The following is a 17422-nucleotide window of genomic DNA, read 5'->3' on the forward strand; positions in this document are numbered from 1 at the left end:
AGTGTGGACTGAAGGGAAGATGAGCAAACTGACACCATAGCACAGGAAGCCATTCAAGTGGGAGAAGGAAATGGGAATGTAGTGATAGAAGGGGACAAGGGGGTAATTGGGTGGGATAGATAATGTTTTCTGCAGCCATGAATGTGAGTACCGAAGGCTACATCCTTCCATATTTGGCAGAAATTTTTCTGCACATCCAAACATCATCTCCTGCACATCTCCAACATCATTTTCTGCACATCATCTAATGTGTCCATTTCTCTCAATGTGGTCCCCTCTACATTGGGGAGTCAGGATGCCAACTCATGGAACATTTCAGAAAACATCGCTGGGACATGCATACCAAACAACCCCACCCTCTGTGGCCCACCACTTCAACTCTCCCTCCCCCCCAGCCAAGGACATGTAAGTGCTGGGCCTCCTGCACTGCCAAATCCTAGCCACCCGACATCTGGAGGAAGAACACCTCATCTTCTGCCTTAGGATCCTCCAACCACATGACATCAATGTCGATTTCACCAGCTTCATCATCTCCCCTCCCCTCACCTCATCCCAGATCCAACCCTCCAACTCGGCACCACCCTCTTGAACTGTCCTACCTGTCCACCTTCCTTCCCACCTATCGACTCCACCCTCTGCTTTCGACTTATTACCATCGGCCCCCCATCTGTATCTACCTATCACCTTTCCAGCTAAATTCTGCCCAGCCCCACCACCCCCTCCCATTTATCTCTTAGCCCCCTTCCCGACCTCCATATTCCTGATGAAGGGCTTATGCCCGAAATGTCGCTTCTCCTGCTCCTCGTCTGCTGCCTAAACTGCTACAATTTCTATGGTTACAGAACAAACCAAACCCCCTCAAAATATTCAGAAGATAGTCTAGACTTTCTTATTTTAAAGGTAAATGTAAGGTGTTGCATTTCAGGTGAAATTAGATTGATCAAACTACTGGATTTAAAGCAAAATATAGTTTATTCTTCCACTATTGTTAAAATTCAACAAAAGAAAGAGGGAATTGGAATAATTTAACTCTACTGGAAAACCTAACAGAATAGTAGGTACAGTAACTATCACTAATTAACTGTTCCAAGGTGGCAACATCCCATAAACAGACTCTTGTAAAAAGGCAAAATCGGAAAATAGATTGTGGCGCACCCAACTCCAGGAGCCCAGGAGGAAAGAAGCAGCAAGAGAAAATTCTGAGAGAGTGTAGCAGCCAGAGGAGATTTACTGCAGTTTCCAATCCTGCTGAGACGCCAGCAACAAGTGCTGTGACTGAAAACAAAAAAAAATTAACTGAAAATCCTGGTTGTGTGAGAGCTTGACCACACCCATTTGGATTGCTTCTATTTTTCCAACATTAAAAACAAGTTCAAAGCATCACTAGCTGTTTACTCTCATGGCTGTGGTGGACTTTCTTTCATCCCTGCCTTAAAACCTCTCATCAAAAAACAACAGGACATATGCACCTCTGAAGGCCATTGTATCATCAAAACGTATTAATGACTTGGATGAGGAAAGTGAATGTACTATTGCCAAGTATGCAACACTGACATCGGTGAGGGGGCAAGTGGTGAAGATGACTCAGTGTCTGCAGGAGAGATATAAACTGGTTAAGTGTGTGGATAAAAAAAAATTGACGTGGAATATAATGTAGGGAAATGAGAGGTAATGTACTTCAGCAGCAAGAATCCAGGAGTTGAATATTATTGAAGTGGGAAAAGACTGCAGAAAGCTAAGAACAGAAGGATTTGGGAGTCTTCATTGATAAATCATAAACAACTATCATCCAAGTTCAAGGGGTGATAAGAAAGGCAAATGGTATGTGATCCTTTATTTCAAAGGGAATGGAGTATAATGTTAGGAATATCCTGCTAATGAGGGCCTTCAGATGGTGATGCTGTTCTCAATGTTCTTCGGACACAGGTAGTCATATCTCAGGAGCAGCTTCTCATCATGTTCATCACAGACTAGATAAGCAATTTCTTTCAACTTGTCTTGAAATCTCCCAATGATTGTCTTCACGTTCTCTTCAGTGAAATATTTCTCATTGTAATCGCCAAGTTTCCTCTGCAAAATATGGAATATTTTTAGTTGAATTCAGGCACTTCAGTAATAACTTGGTGAACTTGATATTAGAGGGCCCATGCTCTGATGGATATATGAAATAGGAGCAGAAGCAGACCATTTGGCTACTTAGGGAGAGTGTTCCAAAGTCACACAACCCTCTGAGAGAAAGAATTCCCCTCATTTACAACAGTTCACTACCCCCTGGCTGGGTGGGATGTGGAGTGGGGGGGGGGGGGGGGGGGTGGGTGGTTGGTGGGAACAGGGAAGGTAGCTGGGAATGTAATAGGCAGATGGAGGTGGGAAGTAATGGTGATAGTTCGGAGTGGGAGATGGAGCAGGTAGGTGGGAAAGAAGATGGACAGGTAGGACAGTTCAAGAAGGTGGTGTCGAGTTGGAAAGTAGGACCTGGGATAAGGTGGGGGAGGGGAGATCAGGAAACTGGTGAAATCAACATTGATTCAGTGTGGTTGGAGATGAGGTGTTTTTCCTCTCGGCTTCGGGTGGCTAGAATTTGGTAGTGGAGGAGGCCCAGGACTTGCATGTCCTTGGCAGAGTTGGGGGGGGAGGTGGAGTTGACAATGATCCCAACCTGCTAACTCTTTGAGAAATGGCCTCTCAGGGTGTGCCCCACAATATACATATACATTTCATTCTTCTGAGCACCAGGGAGGATAGATCTGTTTGATTCAACCTCTGCTCCTAAGTCAATGCTACCATCTCTGGAGTCAATGCAGTGTGCCTTCAAATTCCACTTTCCATTCCTGGTTGGACTCATTCCCCCCCTTCCTTCAGAAATGGGGAAGATGTTGAGTTTGTTCATCAATTCCTTACCATCTCCCATGGCTTCTGATTAAGGATCCAGAGAATTGCCATTTGTAGGCAAGACTGGTGCAGAGATGGTAGTGATTCCATGATGTGCTCCATGGTCATGATCCCTTTGGTAGTGGGAGGAGGCTTCCTCATGGAGCAGGGTGAGTTGGGGACCCAGGCACCCCAATCATACTGTTCAAGAAAGGAAAGGAAATCGAATTCAGTCGGGTAGAAAGAAGGAAAAGACTTTCATTTACAACTGCATTTCCCCTACCTCAAAATGCTTCATGGCTTCGTAATCCATTTAGATCAGGAGACCAATCTCCTTGGCATTTGCTGCTCACAGCACTAGGATACAGTCCAGTGGGCATCTTGCCCACTCTAGCAAATTTGAATTTACACTTGGTGTCTATTTAAAAGTGAAAAACTGAAATAGGCCAATAGAAACCCATTGTCCTTCTTTCAGTCACACCACTGGATCTTTCTATTCACCCAAAGATGAATGTTATCCCCTGTTTTACATTTCAGCTGAAAGACCAGCCCCTCTGATAGAGCAGCACTCTTTTGGTACTCCAGGGGGGAAACCGGAAAACTGGCAAATTAGACATACTGGACTAACTCTTCTTGTCTACTTCGAAATGGAAGCTAGGAACAGGAACTCTTACTCCAGAGGCTTAGGCAAAGGCACGGCCTGTTAAAATACTGAGCTTGTATACATCAAAACGTGCCGGGTTCAGTCTGTGTGCTGCCTGACCTCAGTCAGGGAACCTGTTATCTCAGTAATGTTGAGCCAGATTCAATAAAAACTGAGCCAGACTGCAGATGACTACCCATGTGTAATACTGTCCCTGTAATAATGTGCAAGACTGTCTCTCTCCACAATCCTCTATGACACCCCTTCTGCCTCAGTCTCTGTTTCTCACTCTCAATTTCCTCTTCTTTACAACTGTCTTTTTCTCTTTCTTCTTTCTCTTTTTCTCTCACTCTCCTTTCCTCCTCTTCTCTCTCTCTCTTTCTCTTCATCTACCTCCCCAGTCTTTTTTTCTCTCTCTCTCCCCCTTGTCTCTCTATCTCTCTTTTTCCCTCGCTCCCTCTTCTTGTATTTCTTATTTCCTGGCCCCTCTCCCTCTCTTCCCTTCTCTCGCTCTCTTTCTATCTTTAACTCTCTTATCTAATCCCTTTTCTCTCTTTCTCTCCTTATCTCTATCTCCTTGTCTCTCTTGTCATTCTTTGCTCTTGCTCTGTTCCCATGTCTCTCTGCTTTCCATCTTTCTCTCGCTGCTCTCTCTCTCCTTGTCTGTTTTGCTCTCTCTTCTTGATTTTATCTCACCCACTCTTGTTCTTCCCTTAGCTACTTTTCTCTCTCTCTCTCTCTTCCCCCCCCCCGCCCCCCCCCACTTTCTGTCTCCCTGTCCTGTCTGTGTGGTGGTTACCTGTGCATTATTCAGGGCTGCATGTTGGGCACTGCATGTGAAGATAATCATGGTGAGGAATGTGCACAGGTCGTCCCGGGTGTGGAATGATGTCGGAAATTCTGAAAGACAAACACCGTTTCACAGGATGTATCGGGGAGCAAATCGAAGGAGCTTTATGTGGGATGATGCTTGCACCAGGAAAGCTGAGAAAGAGGTGACCCCCTTCGCCAGCTCAAACATCTCCCACTTTCATGAGCACAAGAGTACATCAAAGCTCTCAGTTTTTACATGTTAGAAGCAAGATGTTAGAAGCAAGAGTAGGTCCTATGTCCCTTCAAGTCTGCTCCACACCTCAACTCCACTTTTGTAGGACCACAGGTGGCCATTCAGCTCTTGTCAGCTTCACCATTCAATGAGATTGAGACTGATCCACATCTCCATATAGCCATACTTATCCATTTCACTTGGAAACACAAATATTTCAATCTTCATTTAAAATCTACAATTGATACAGCATCAGTTGCCATGTGCTGTAGATAGATGCACAATGCCCCAAGAGAGGGAATTTCAGGATTTTGACCCAGCAACGCTGAAGAAATGGCAATATATTTTGATTCAGAATGGTGAATAGCTTGGAGGGGAACTCCCAGCAGGTGGTGTTCCAATGCATCTGCTAACCTTGCTGTTCTAGATGGAAGTGGTCTATTCCTGATGAATGGCTTTTGCCTGAAACGTCAATTTTCCTGCTCCTCGGATGCTGCCTGACCTGCTGTGCTTTTCCAGCACCACTCTAATCTAGACATAGATTTGGAAGGTGCTACCTTGGTGAATTTCTGCAGTGCGTCTTGTAGATGGTACACTCTGCTGCTACTGAACATCAGTGGATGTTTATGGATGTGGTGTCAATCAAGCAGCTGCTTTGTTCCTGGATAGTGTCAAGCTTTTTGAGTGTTGCTGGAGCTGCACCCATCCAGGTAAGTATTTCATCACACTTCTGACATGTGCCTTGTAGATGGTGGACAGGCTTTGGGGAGTCAGGAGGTGAATTTTTGCTGCAGTATACCTAGCCTCTGACCTGCTCTTGTGGCCTTTGTGTTGAATTTCTGGTCAGTGGTAACTCCCAGAATTCTGACAGTGGGTGATTTGTTGCTGACTGTCTTATAGTGATGAGTACTACCTTTGTTCTTTTGACCAACGGAAACAGTCTATTTATTTTTTTCAAATTCTTCCATAGTTTTCAGGACCTCTATCAGGTCATTCCTGCCCTGCCCCCTCTACCCCAGTACCCTAGCTTTCACTTTACAACAGTGTAAAGACCAAATCTTTTTATTTTTCTATATTGTTTTATTGTGGACTGAAATGAGAAAAGGATTGTTTGCAAATCAAAGGTTGTGGATGAAATTGCTGCACTTTTTTAAAGCAAGTTGGTGAATCTCATTATAAGTGCTGTTTGCACTGCTACTTTGGTCAGGCAGTGAAGAGGCTATTTATATAGACCTATCAATTTTCCTTGTACTGTATGAGCTTGCATTCTTAGAATCTCTATGAGGCCATTTGGCCCATTAAGACTGCACTGATCGTCTGAAGATGATCTCATCCAGACCCAACCTCCACTTACTCCCATAATCCTACATTTCCCTTAGCTAATCTGCCTAGCCTGCATACCCTCGGACAGTTTAACATGGCCAATCCACCTGACCGGTACATCTTTGGAATGTGGGAGGGAACTGGAGCACCCATGGAAACCCATGCAGACATGGGGAGAATGTGCAAACTCCACAGACATCCGAGGCTGGAATCAAACTTGGATCGCTGGAGCTTGTGAGGTAGTAGTGTTAACTACTGAGCCACCATGTTGCCTCAAACGTATTACGCACTTACCAGAGTCTCCAATACCTTCAAGTCCAACTTCAGTGAGGTCCTTGATCCAGGCCTGAAGCTCAGAGTCATCTTGAATTTCACTGTCTTCCTTATAGTAATACATGACAATTCCAGTGACAAACCTGAAAGTTATTTTCAAATATGTTAAGGATCAGGAATGAAAAAGTGTTAAAAGATGTAGTCTGTCAGGCCTTATGAATTCTTATTCGAGATGTATGAACAAATGGAAAGGTCCATTTTTTGACATTTGACCCCTCAGATCTTCCATGTAGGTGCTGGTGGACAGTCTGTTTGAGCCACAGAGGACTATGTGGTGATCGTGTCTCCCCTAGTACTGTTCTAATTAAGGAGTTTAAGGATTTTAATCCAGCGATTATAAGGAAGGATCTTTATCCCAGCTCAGGTTAATGTGAGAGTTGGAAGGGATCCTGAAAGTGATAATATTGAGACTCACCTGCAGTCCCTGAAATGTATTTTATGCCTTTTAAGAAAGTTGCTTAAAAGATACAATGACCATCTCAAAGTTGAACATTTTTACCACAAGGTGTGCGAAAAAGGATCATACATTTTTCCGTTTTGGACTATAAACTATAAATCAAATGGTGCCCAATTTTAGATGAGCATATCTATCTTGCTTTTTAGAGCAATGACATTGTCAGATTATTGAGTCAGAGGACCACTCGGTATCATTAAGTTAAAGGAAAACTGCCTGATGACAGCCTCTGACTGACCCAGCTGCAATTTGCTGCTGACTGGTAGGAGCAGTGCGGCGAGAACCATTCAGAGTCAGAAAGTAGAAAACGTCTTTCTCCCTTCTACTGAGTGAAAATATAGAAAAGCCAAAAAACTTAAAAAAGAATTCTAATCTAAGAGAAGACTTAAATCTATCTGATCAACCATCAAATTGAAAAATGACCATCGTTCTACTGACAACAGTAGGTCAGTACGGTGAGAGGCTTAAAGGGGAGTAGGCAGGAAGTTCTGTTCCCATGCATCTGCTGCCCTTGTCCTTCTAGACAGTAGCTGTTATAGGTTTGGAAGGAGCTGTCTGAGTATCTTTGGTGAATTTCTGCAGTGTATCTTGCAGATGGTACGCACTGCTGCAACTGAGGTGAAGGCTGTCAATGTTTATGGACATGGTGTCAATTAAGCGGGAGCTGCTTTGTGGTGAGAGCTTCTTGAGATTTGTTGGAACTGCACCCATTCACACAAGTGGGGAGTATGTAATCACACTTCTGACTTGTGCCTTGTAGATGGTGACAGGGGAGCCAGGATGTGCAGAATTCCTAGCTTCTGACCTCCTCTCCGAGCCATTAAATTAACATGGGTCATTAAGTTTAGTTTCTGGTCAATGGTTAAACCCCACACCCCCCCCCCCCCACAGAATACGGAGATTCTGATGATGCTCAAGTGGTGAATATCAAGTGGTGATTGTTAGATTCTCCCTTGTTGGAGATAATCTTTACCTGACTATCTCCAATAAGGCCAGCACGGTGGCACAGTGGTTAGCACTGCTGCCTCACAACGCCAGAGACCTGGGTTCAGTTCCCACCTCAGGCAACTGTCTGTATGGAATTTACACATTCTCCCCGTGTCTGCGTGGGTTTCCTCTGGGTGCTTAGGTTTCCTCCCACAGTCTAAAAATGCGCAGTTTAGGTGAATTGGCCATGCTAAATTGCCTGTAGTGTTAGGTGTAGGGGAATGGGTCTGCTCTTCGGAGGGTCGGTGTGGACTTGTTGGGCCGAAGGGCCTGTTTCCACACTGTAAGTAATCAATCCCGATTTGGAGATGCCAGTGTTGGACTGGGGTGTACAAAGTTAAAAATCACACGACTGATGAAGGAGCATCGCTCTGAAAGCTAGTGTGCTTCCAATTAAACCTGTTGGACTATAACCTGGTGTTGTGTGATTTTTAATCTAATTCCTGTAATCTAAAATGTCACTTGTCACTTATCAGCCCAAACATAGATATCGTTCAAGTCTTGCTGCACTTGAACATCGACTGTTTCAGTATCTATGGATCATGAATGGTGCTGAACATTGTGCAGTCATCAGCAAACGTCCCCACTTTTGACCTTATGATGGAGAGAAGGTTATTGATTAAGCCATGGATGATGGATAGATCTAGTACCTTCTCCTGAGGAACTCTGGCAGTGACATCCTGGAGCTGAGATGACTGACCTCCAACAACCACGACCATCTTCCTTTGTGTCAAGTATGACACCAACCAGCAGAAAATGTCCCTCCCTGATTCCCATTAACTCTAGTTTTGTTAGTTCTCCTCAAAATCACATTTGTTCAAATGTGATCTTGATGTCAAGGGTTGTCACTGTCACCTCACCTCACCTCTGGAATTCAGCTCTGTTGTCCATGTTTGAACTGAAGCCATAATGAGGTCAAGAACTGAGTAATCCTGGTAGAACCCAGAAGGAGCACAGATTGTTTCCTGCAGCTCAGAAGGTGCAAGTGTCACCCCACTATTTAAGAGAGAAAACAAGGAACCAGAGACCAGTTAGCCTGACTGCAGTAGTAGAGAAAATATTCTAATATTTGTTTGGCCTATATCCCTCTAAACCTTCCCTATCCATGTCCCTGTCCAAATGTCTTTTAAATGTTGTAATTGTACCTGCCTCTATCACTTCCCCTGGCAGCTCATTCCATACATGCACCGTTCTCTGTGTGAAAAGGTTTTCCCTGAGGTCCCTCTTAAATCTTTCCCCCCTCACCTTAAACCTATGTCCGCTAATTTTAGAGTCTCCCCCAACCTGGGGAAAAGACCTTGGCTATTCATCTTATCGAGTGCCCTCATGACTTTATAAACCTCTATAAGGTCACCCCTCACCCTCCGATGTCGCAGGAGAAAATGTCTCAGCCTATACAGCCTCTCCTTATAATTTAAACCCTCCAGTTCCAGTAACATCCTGGTAAATCTTTTAGCACAATTTAGATTTTTATTTGGATTTTTGGAAGTTTTTAAACAAGGGTCCACACGAGAGATTAGTAAGCAACATTAGAGCACATAGGATTAATGATACAGTCTGAGAATTGATTAATGGGCAAAAAAACAGAAAGTTGAAATAAAAAGTATATTCTCAGTTGGCAGGCTGTAACCAGTTGGTTAATATAAAGATTAGTGATTTGATCCAGAATGTTCATAATCTATATTGATGATTCAGATGAAGGGAGCAAATGTAAGATTTCCAAATCTGATGATGACACAAAATTGGACAGGGAGTGTGAATTGTTGCAAAGACATTTCAAGGGAATATCAACAGGCCAAGTGAGTAGGCAAGGCCATGGCAGATGGAATGTGATGTTGAACACAGACACACTTTCTCTTCACAGTGATGCTGAGGCTGCTGAAATTGAAAATGTACTGGGACATGTAATATGATTTGCTAAACTCCAAGACACTCTGTTGAGAAAAGTACTGTTTCAATCAAAGATGTTTCCACGGACTCAAGAGTGTCTATTGAAGTGAACAGGTAAATGAGCCAATGTGAACGTGACCACTACGAACCAGATATATCTTCGCACTTTGGCCTCTGGAGCTGCAGTGACTGACATAAAATTACTCAAACTGCACCACCATCTGCTGAAGGAACTGATGTAGCATCTGATGTAGATGTAGATCCCTGATTGGGGTTGTTAACCTGGGCCAATCAGGGAGCCTTGGCTGACAGACATAAACAGAGTTATTTCAGGCCACCTACACTTCTAAGCTGGAACTGTTCCTGGAGATTTGACTCTGATGTGTTCAACAGGGTTACTGATTGTCGAGGGGTTTTGCATGTGCCAGAAGATTGATGAGACACTACCCTGAGAGCATTCCCGTCACTAGAACAATCAAAATGATCACTTACTCATGAATCGCTCTCCACAGGAGCAGGCCATCATCCATGTAACAATACCCTTTGAGTTCTGTGACTCCACGGTCCTTCAGGTTTTCTGGCAGACACAGTGACCGGTATGTTAGCCTTTGAAAGGCTTTTGAACACAGCAAATGAAAATCATCTTCTTTGACACCAAACATCTTTGGAAAATAAGAGACAGATTAAATCCCATTTATTGGCAGAACCAGCATTGATTAACGCAGCTCCTGGATAGACACTGGCCTCTAAGGTTTGTTTGGATTATGTTTCTGAGAAAGTGACGTGTAAGCCTAAAGATGACAACAAGAGGTGGCCTGGTTTAAATAAGCAGAAGACATATTGAAAGCGATTTAGCATTCAACAAACTTGTACCTACGTTGCACACTGTCACAAAGGCAAAACGGAAAGCTAACAGTCACAAGGCACTCATACATAATAGGATCACTTACTATGTGAACAACCAAAGAACTGAAAATGCTGGAAATCAGGAACAAAAACCGAAATTGCTGGAGAAACTCAGCAGGTCTGCTAGCATCTGTGGATAGAGAAAGCAGAGTCAATGTTTCATGTCCAGTGACCCTTCTTCATAACTGAAGGCCACCTCATTGCTATTGTCACTGTACTATAAACATTAACTCTGCTTTCTCTCTCCAGATGCTTCCAGACCCTGCTGAGTTTTTCCAGCAATTTCTGATTTTGTTACTTATCATCTGCTTCATCACAGGGTATGTTTCTAACCCAAATACAAAGCTGAGAAAAAAGGAAGAAACCTGTGATGGTGAGTCAGCCATGGCTCAATGGGGAACACTTGGTCTGAATCAAACAGTGATGAGGTTAAGTCTTACTCCAGAGGTTTGCATATAGGCTGACATTCCCAGATCACAGAACTGAGAGAGTGCTGAATGTTCAACATAACGGCACCATCTTTCAGGTGAAATATTGAACTCAGGTTGTATCTGCCTCTCCAGAGGATGTAGAATATCCCATGGCTATGATTTTAGAGAAGAGCAGGTGAGTTATCTTTGGTGTTCCAGAATAACACTTTTAACTCAATCATTGACATGCACCCATGCACAAACAGGCCTGAGATTCCAGAGCTAATGCAAGTCCCATTAAAACACTAGACAAAGCCATAACCATGTGAAAATTCTGCACATTACATTTTCACTGGATTAGTTACAGCGAAACTCAAACATCGCTAATCCAAGCCTTAGCTTAATATCTTTCACTTGAATAAGCACAAATGAATTAGAATTTATGTGAGTTGCAATTAAAGACTCAGAACTGAGAGATTACATAAATCAGAACTCACTTGGCTGATATATCCATTATTGCCTATCAGTTTTATTCTAGCAACGGTGTTGATATGCATCGTGTACTTCACATGAGGAGCCAGCAGCTAAAATGGAAACATAACATTTGTAATATCCAAAAATGGTAGTGAATGTTTGCAATTCACAGCCTGGGAGATAAGAACATAGGTATACCACACAGTCTGCAGCGGTTCAAGAAAGCAGCTAACCACTATTTTTTACAATGCAATTAAGAGTGTGCAATAAATGCTGACCTAGCCGACAATGCTAAGATCAGAAGAATAAATGTTTAAAAGCTTGAAGTAGTGTAGAGGAGATTTTACACAAATATTGATTGGACTGGAGAATTTCAGTGATGAAGAAAGCTTGCATAGTCTAGGCTTGATTTTTTTTTGGAATAGAAGAGGCTGGAGAAATCCTACTCTGAAGTCTAAAAACTCTGTTGGACCAAGATTGAAGGGATTGGAAAGGCCTGTTCCCCATGGTTAAAGGGTCAATAAAAAGGGGCCATGGTTTTAAGATAAGTAGTCAGTGAGTCACAGTGATTTCAAGGGGAAATGTTTCGCTGCAGGGTCTGGAATTCACTGCTTAAAAGGGTAGTAGAGGCAGAAATGTTCATAACATTCAACAAGTATTAGGATATCCACATGAAGAGCCCTAACCAACATGGTTAGAGACCAAGAGCTGGAAAGTAGGATTAGGTTTGATGGCTCCTTATCGGATGGAAAGGACACAATGGGCCAAATGGCCCCATTCCCTGCTGTAAATTCCTTTGATTCTACGGTGCACAGATCAGGATTCGATGACATTCCCACCATCAGTTTAGCCGCTATCACCAGCTGCAATTTCCCTGGATTAAAATGGAGTCACATTCTTCCTCATGCTTTGTACCTTGTAAATGGGGTGCACGGACGGCAGTTGCCTGAGAGTGGCCATGCTGAATGTCTCAGCAATCAGGTGAGTTTTCAGAAGGTGGGAGACCAACTCAAAATGTTGAAAATCACAGCTCCGCACCCACATCTTGGCCAGCATCCAGTCGAGCTCAGCATCCGAGGGAAGGAAAATGGGATTGTCTTCTCCCGGGGTCTGCTTCAGCTGTAAGCAACAAGAAAGATGAATATGGAGCATCAGGAAGCTTATGTATCATACATTATGGTATGGAAAGGTGGATGGATTTTAAGGTGGGAATTTCAGAGCTTGGGATCCAGGCAGAATGGCCTGCAGTGGGTATGCGAAATCAGGGATGCAAATGAGGCCAGAGTTGGAGAACAATGGAGATCTTGAAGGCTGGATAAGGTTACAGTAATAGGAAAGCATGAGGCTATTAGAAACAAGGATGAAACTGTTAAAGTTGATGTTGCACCAGATCGTTCATCAGGCGTGTTTGTAAGAAGCAAATGGTGTCTGAGATATGTCACTAAACAGATGAAATATGTTAGCTAATGTGAAGTAATGATCAACAAATTTGGCAGGACATATTTTTCAAAAGGAGTTGATTATATCATGGGTGTGAATTCTAAGTCACAGACATTGTTCACACAGGGCACCAACAATGAGTCAGTTCTTACAGGTGATAATCTGTGCCGTTTGTACAGCAGCAAATGTCTGAGGAACTGAACCAATGATTTGTAGTGGTAGTTGTCTGTTTTTAAGCAGAATGTACTAGTATATCTCTAAAGCCATTTCTAATGCCTCATTGAGTGACTTTGTGTCTTATCTTCCAAACCCAACTCATGGAGCTACAGGTCTTTTGGGGGATCTGCTCATGCATATTATCAATTCTTAGTTTATCTATAAATTTGTTGCATGGAATATAATGTAAACGTTAAAACCAGGAATATAAAAGGTTAGAATTGAAGAAGCACAGTTATCAAAGCTATACTGCTAGACATATGAAAGAATTTTGATTTGATTTGATTTACTATTGTCACATGTACCTAGGTACACAGTACAGTTTTGTTTTGCATGCAGCACAGGCAGGTCATGCTATACAAAATGCATAAGAGTAATAGGATAGAGCAAGAAATACAATGTTATGGCTGCAGAGAAGGTACACAAAGAGTGAGACCGACAGTAAATTTAAACTTTGAGAGGTCCATTCAGACATCTGATAATAACAGGGAAGAAGCTGTTCTTGAATCTGTTGGTAAATGTGTTTAAGCTTTTATATCTTCTGCCTAATGGAAGAGGTTTGGAAGAGATTATAACCGGAATTGGAGGGCTCTTTGATGATGTTGGCTGCCTTTCTGAGGCAACGGGAAGTGTAGATGGAGTCAATGGATGGACGATTGTCTTGTCTGATGGTCTGGGTTGTGTTTACAACTCTCTGTAGTTTCTTACAGCTGAAAATGTGTTGCTGGAAAAGCGCAGCAGGTCAGGCAGCATCCAGGGAACAGGAGAATCGACGTTTCGGGCATAAGCCCTTCTTCAGACCTTTCCTGAAGAAGGGCTTATGCCCGAAACGTCGATTCTCCTGTTCCCTGGATGCTGCCTGACCTGCTGCGCTTTTCCAGCAACACATTTTCAGCTCTGATCTCCAGCATCTGCAGACCTCACTTTCTCCTCGTAGTTTCTTACAGTCCAGGATACAGCAGTTGCCATTCCAAGCCATGGTGTATCTGGATAGAATGTTTTCCATGGTGCATTATGAAAATTGGTAAGTCTTTATGGACATGCCAAATTTCCTTAGCCACCTGAGGAAGTAGAGATGTTGCTCTGCTTTCCAGACAGTTACATGAACATGGGTGAACAAGGACAACGAAAGGGGAAGATGATGGATTAGGAATTGGTTTATATAGTTATAAGTGTTTGAAAGGATTACAGAAAGTTCAGACCTAGTAAGAGAAGCACAGAAGCAGGAGAATTAGGAACTCCTTGGAGCTGGAGTATTAGTCAATCCAATGCAGTTACAGATGGCATCAAATACCAGTAATCTATAGAAGCCTTCCAAATCACCTTTCAGCTGGGGAGTAAAGAGACATCTCAGAGTTTGTGAGTAAAGTTAAAAATATTGGTGGGCAAGGGAATTTTTTAAAAAAAATTATGCAGAATTACAGACTGGGAAAGCTTAAAGTTAAGAACAGTACCTACAGCATAAGTTCACGTATCTATGCCATAGGGACAGCCACAGTAAGGGAAATTACATTTATAGTGAGGGCAATAAAAAAACAGAAGCAGAAGCCTGAATTAAATTAGTAAAGAGGCAAGTTTGAAGCAGAAGCAGACAAGGTCTAACAGAAGAAGAAAGTTAGCTCTTAGAGCTAACAGGATCACAAGGTATAAGAGAAAAGTGGGAACAGGGAACAGTTGGGTTAGATGATCAATTGAGATCCTGTTGAATGGCGGAGCAGGCTCAGAGGACCAAATACCCTACTCAAACAGAGTTGAGATTTTTTTTAACAGGAATACCCAAAATAATTGAACATTGAGTCATAGAGATGTACTGCACGGAAACAGACCCTACGGTCCAACCCGACCAGATATCCCGTCCATGCCGACCAGATACCCCAACCCAATCTAGTCCCACCTGCCAGCACCCAGCCCATATCCCTTCAAACCCTTGAATGCAGCATCACACTGATGGACCCAGGAACATTCCACATCCATTAATGAAAGAAAATTGAGACATAGCATGCAAGAATTAGAATGGATGTTTAGAATGGATATGGCATAGACCCTATTTAGGAACCCAATCAGTTGATGCTCAAGGACAATGACTATACCCAAATCCAACGGATCCATCCAAATTCATGTTGACATCACAGCTCAATGGGGTGGTGTTCAGACACATCTATCCTATGTCTACTGTCGGTGAGACTGGAAAATGAAGAGGAGCCAATGACTTAGTGGTACTATCACTAGGCTATTATTACTGGGGACCTGGATTCAAATCCTACCATGGCAGATGGTGGACCTTGAATTCAATAAAGAACCTGGAATTGAAGGTGTAATGATGAACATGAGATCATTGCTGATTATTGGAAAAATCTTTCTTGCTCAATGATATCTGTTTGGGAAGGAAATCTGCTATTCTGATCCTGTTTGGCCTACACGTGACTCTAGACCCACACTAATGTGGTTGACTCTTAACTGCCCTCTGTGCAAGTAGGGATTGGCAATCAATGCTGGGCGGCACGGTGGCTCAGTGGTTAGCACTGCTGCCTCACCACACCAGGAACCCGGGTTTGATTCCCACTTTGGGTGCCTGTCTGTATGGAGTTTGCACATTCTCCCCGTGGGTTTGCTCCAGTTTCCTCCCACAGTCAGGGGGGAGGTGCAGGTCAGGTGAATTGGCCATGCTAAATTGCCCATAATGTCAGGTGTATTAGTCAGGATAGAAGTAGGGAAATGGGTCTGGGTGGGTTACTCTTCGGAAGGTCAGTGTGGACCTGTTGGGCCAAATGGCCTGTTTCCACACTGTAGGGAAGGGCACCCGCATTCTATGAGTGAATTTAAAAGAAAAGTTGGCTAAATTATTTAAATGTAGACCCTTTCAGAAACACAATGTAAGCATTAGTTTCGGCTTGTGCCATTTTTGTTACTGCATTTGGGAGTTTCAGCTTCAACAGATCACCATTTGGGATTGCCTCACCTCCAGAGATGTTTCAAAAGACTACATGCAGTCTTTTGCAAGGTCTTCAAGAAGAGACATACCATTTGGATGACATGGTGGTACATGGGTAAACAGTGGAGAAGCATCATCAGAGTGTAGACACATTCTTAAAATACACGTAGGCAGAAAGCCTCATTCACAACAATACAAGTATGAACTCTTCAAAGACATTCTTCAGTTCACATCTTGGCACTCGTTGTCAACAACAATAGAATAATGGCAGACTTATGGAAAACCAAAGGCAAAACAAGGCATGTACTACTCTGAAGTCAGTTTGTGACTTACAAATATTTTTATGAATGGTAAACCAAACTTTTGCTTCAATTGGCAGCCACTGAATATGGGGATGAGAGATCAAGAGTATGTTACCATTCACTGAAAAGAAGTTGGACAAACTAAATGTCTACTGGGTTGGCCATGGAAACGTATGTTGAGCACCGACAGCATTTCATGATCTTGGCCATCTTACTCATTTGTAGTGAGCGGGTGGTTGTTCCACCCTCACTTCGACAGGAACTTTGCCAGAGACTATTGGGGATTACCAAGTGCAGTCAGCAGCATGGTGTTCCGAGATCTCCAAAGAGTTGGAAGATCTCAGAGCAGACTGAGAAGTTTGAATTAGTCACAAGCCACAGCAATGAGAGACAGTAATACCTGGCATTTGCCCTGCAAGACCATAGGCATTTATGAGCACAGACCTATTCATTTTTAATTGGAAGTCTTGTCTTGTAACTATTGATTAATTAATGGATTGAGGTGAGGATGTTATGTACCACCACCATGGATGTGATCATCAGGGTCTTGCAGGAAGTATTTGCAAAGCACATTGATAGAACACATTTTGCTAATGTGTGCTTCAGCCAGTCTGCTGCCAGTTCTGAATCTGAGTGTCACATGAGCCCACTGAAATAACCACAAACAAACAGGTGGGCTCCAAACAATCAGGTCACTTTTGAAAAGAAATGCTGACTTTGACACAGCATTGTTATGTTACCAAGCCATCCCACTCCAATTAGCCTATCACCACCAGAGTTGCTGGTGGGCAGCAAGTCAAAGAGTCAGTTCCCGATACAACCAAATCTCCGCAGATGTGCTCTTTGGACTACCAATCTGTATGTGGGGAGGAACAATTTCAATGCATGCATCACACTACAGTAGGCGTCACCATGAGATATGATTGACATACTTGTGTGCAAGCCAACAAGTGTGGATAGAAGATCTTAGCAAGAAACATATGGTCATTCGAGGAGCTGCAGACCAGCAGTGATCTTATATTGTTCACACACCCTAAGGAGGTGTATGAGGTAACCCCTGAAACTAGAACTTAATGTGGATCAATTATCTACCACTGCCTGACTGAGATGAACCCAACGAGGAACATCATAACGAAAGGGACTGTGACAATATACACTTCAAACTTTTTATAACTGTTCATGGATTGGAAAGAATT

The 17422-nt window shown here is 43.1% G+C and overlaps 1 protein-coding gene across 2 annotated transcripts in view; it reads right to left on the minus strand.

Moving 5' to 3' along the window:
* Nucleotides 1-959: 959 nt before the first annotated feature.
* LOC122544390 (polyunsaturated fatty acid 5-lipoxygenase-like) overlaps nucleotides 960-17422 on the minus strand; it is a 42354-nt gene continuing 25891 nt past the window's right edge. For both annotated transcript variants that reach the window (XM_087982810.1, XM_087982811.1), the window contains exons 8-14: nucleotides 12252-12455; nucleotides 11360-11446; nucleotides 10039-10208; nucleotides 6177-6298; nucleotides 4314-4414; nucleotides 2902-3072; nucleotides 960-2070 (exon numbers count right to left, since the gene is read on the minus strand). In XM_087982810.1, coding sequence (XP_087838936.1) covers nucleotides 1888-2070; nucleotides 2902-3072; nucleotides 4314-4414; nucleotides 6177-6298; nucleotides 10039-10208; nucleotides 11360-11446; nucleotides 12252-12455 — 1038 coding nt within the window. In that variant the 3' untranslated portion in view covers nucleotides 960-1887. The remainder of the gene's footprint in view (nucleotides 2071-2901; nucleotides 3073-4313; nucleotides 4415-6176; nucleotides 6299-10038; nucleotides 10209-11359; nucleotides 11447-12251; nucleotides 12456-17422) is intronic.

This window comes from Chiloscyllium plagiosum, unplaced genomic scaffold (assembly GCF_037043375.1).
Source record: "Chiloscyllium plagiosum isolate Xiang-an unplaced genomic scaffold, Cpla_swu_hap1 HiC_scaffold_44, whole genome shotgun sequence".
NCBI classification, from domain to species: domain Eukaryota; kingdom Metazoa; phylum Chordata; class Chondrichthyes; order Orectolobiformes; family Hemiscylliidae; genus Chiloscyllium; species Chiloscyllium plagiosum.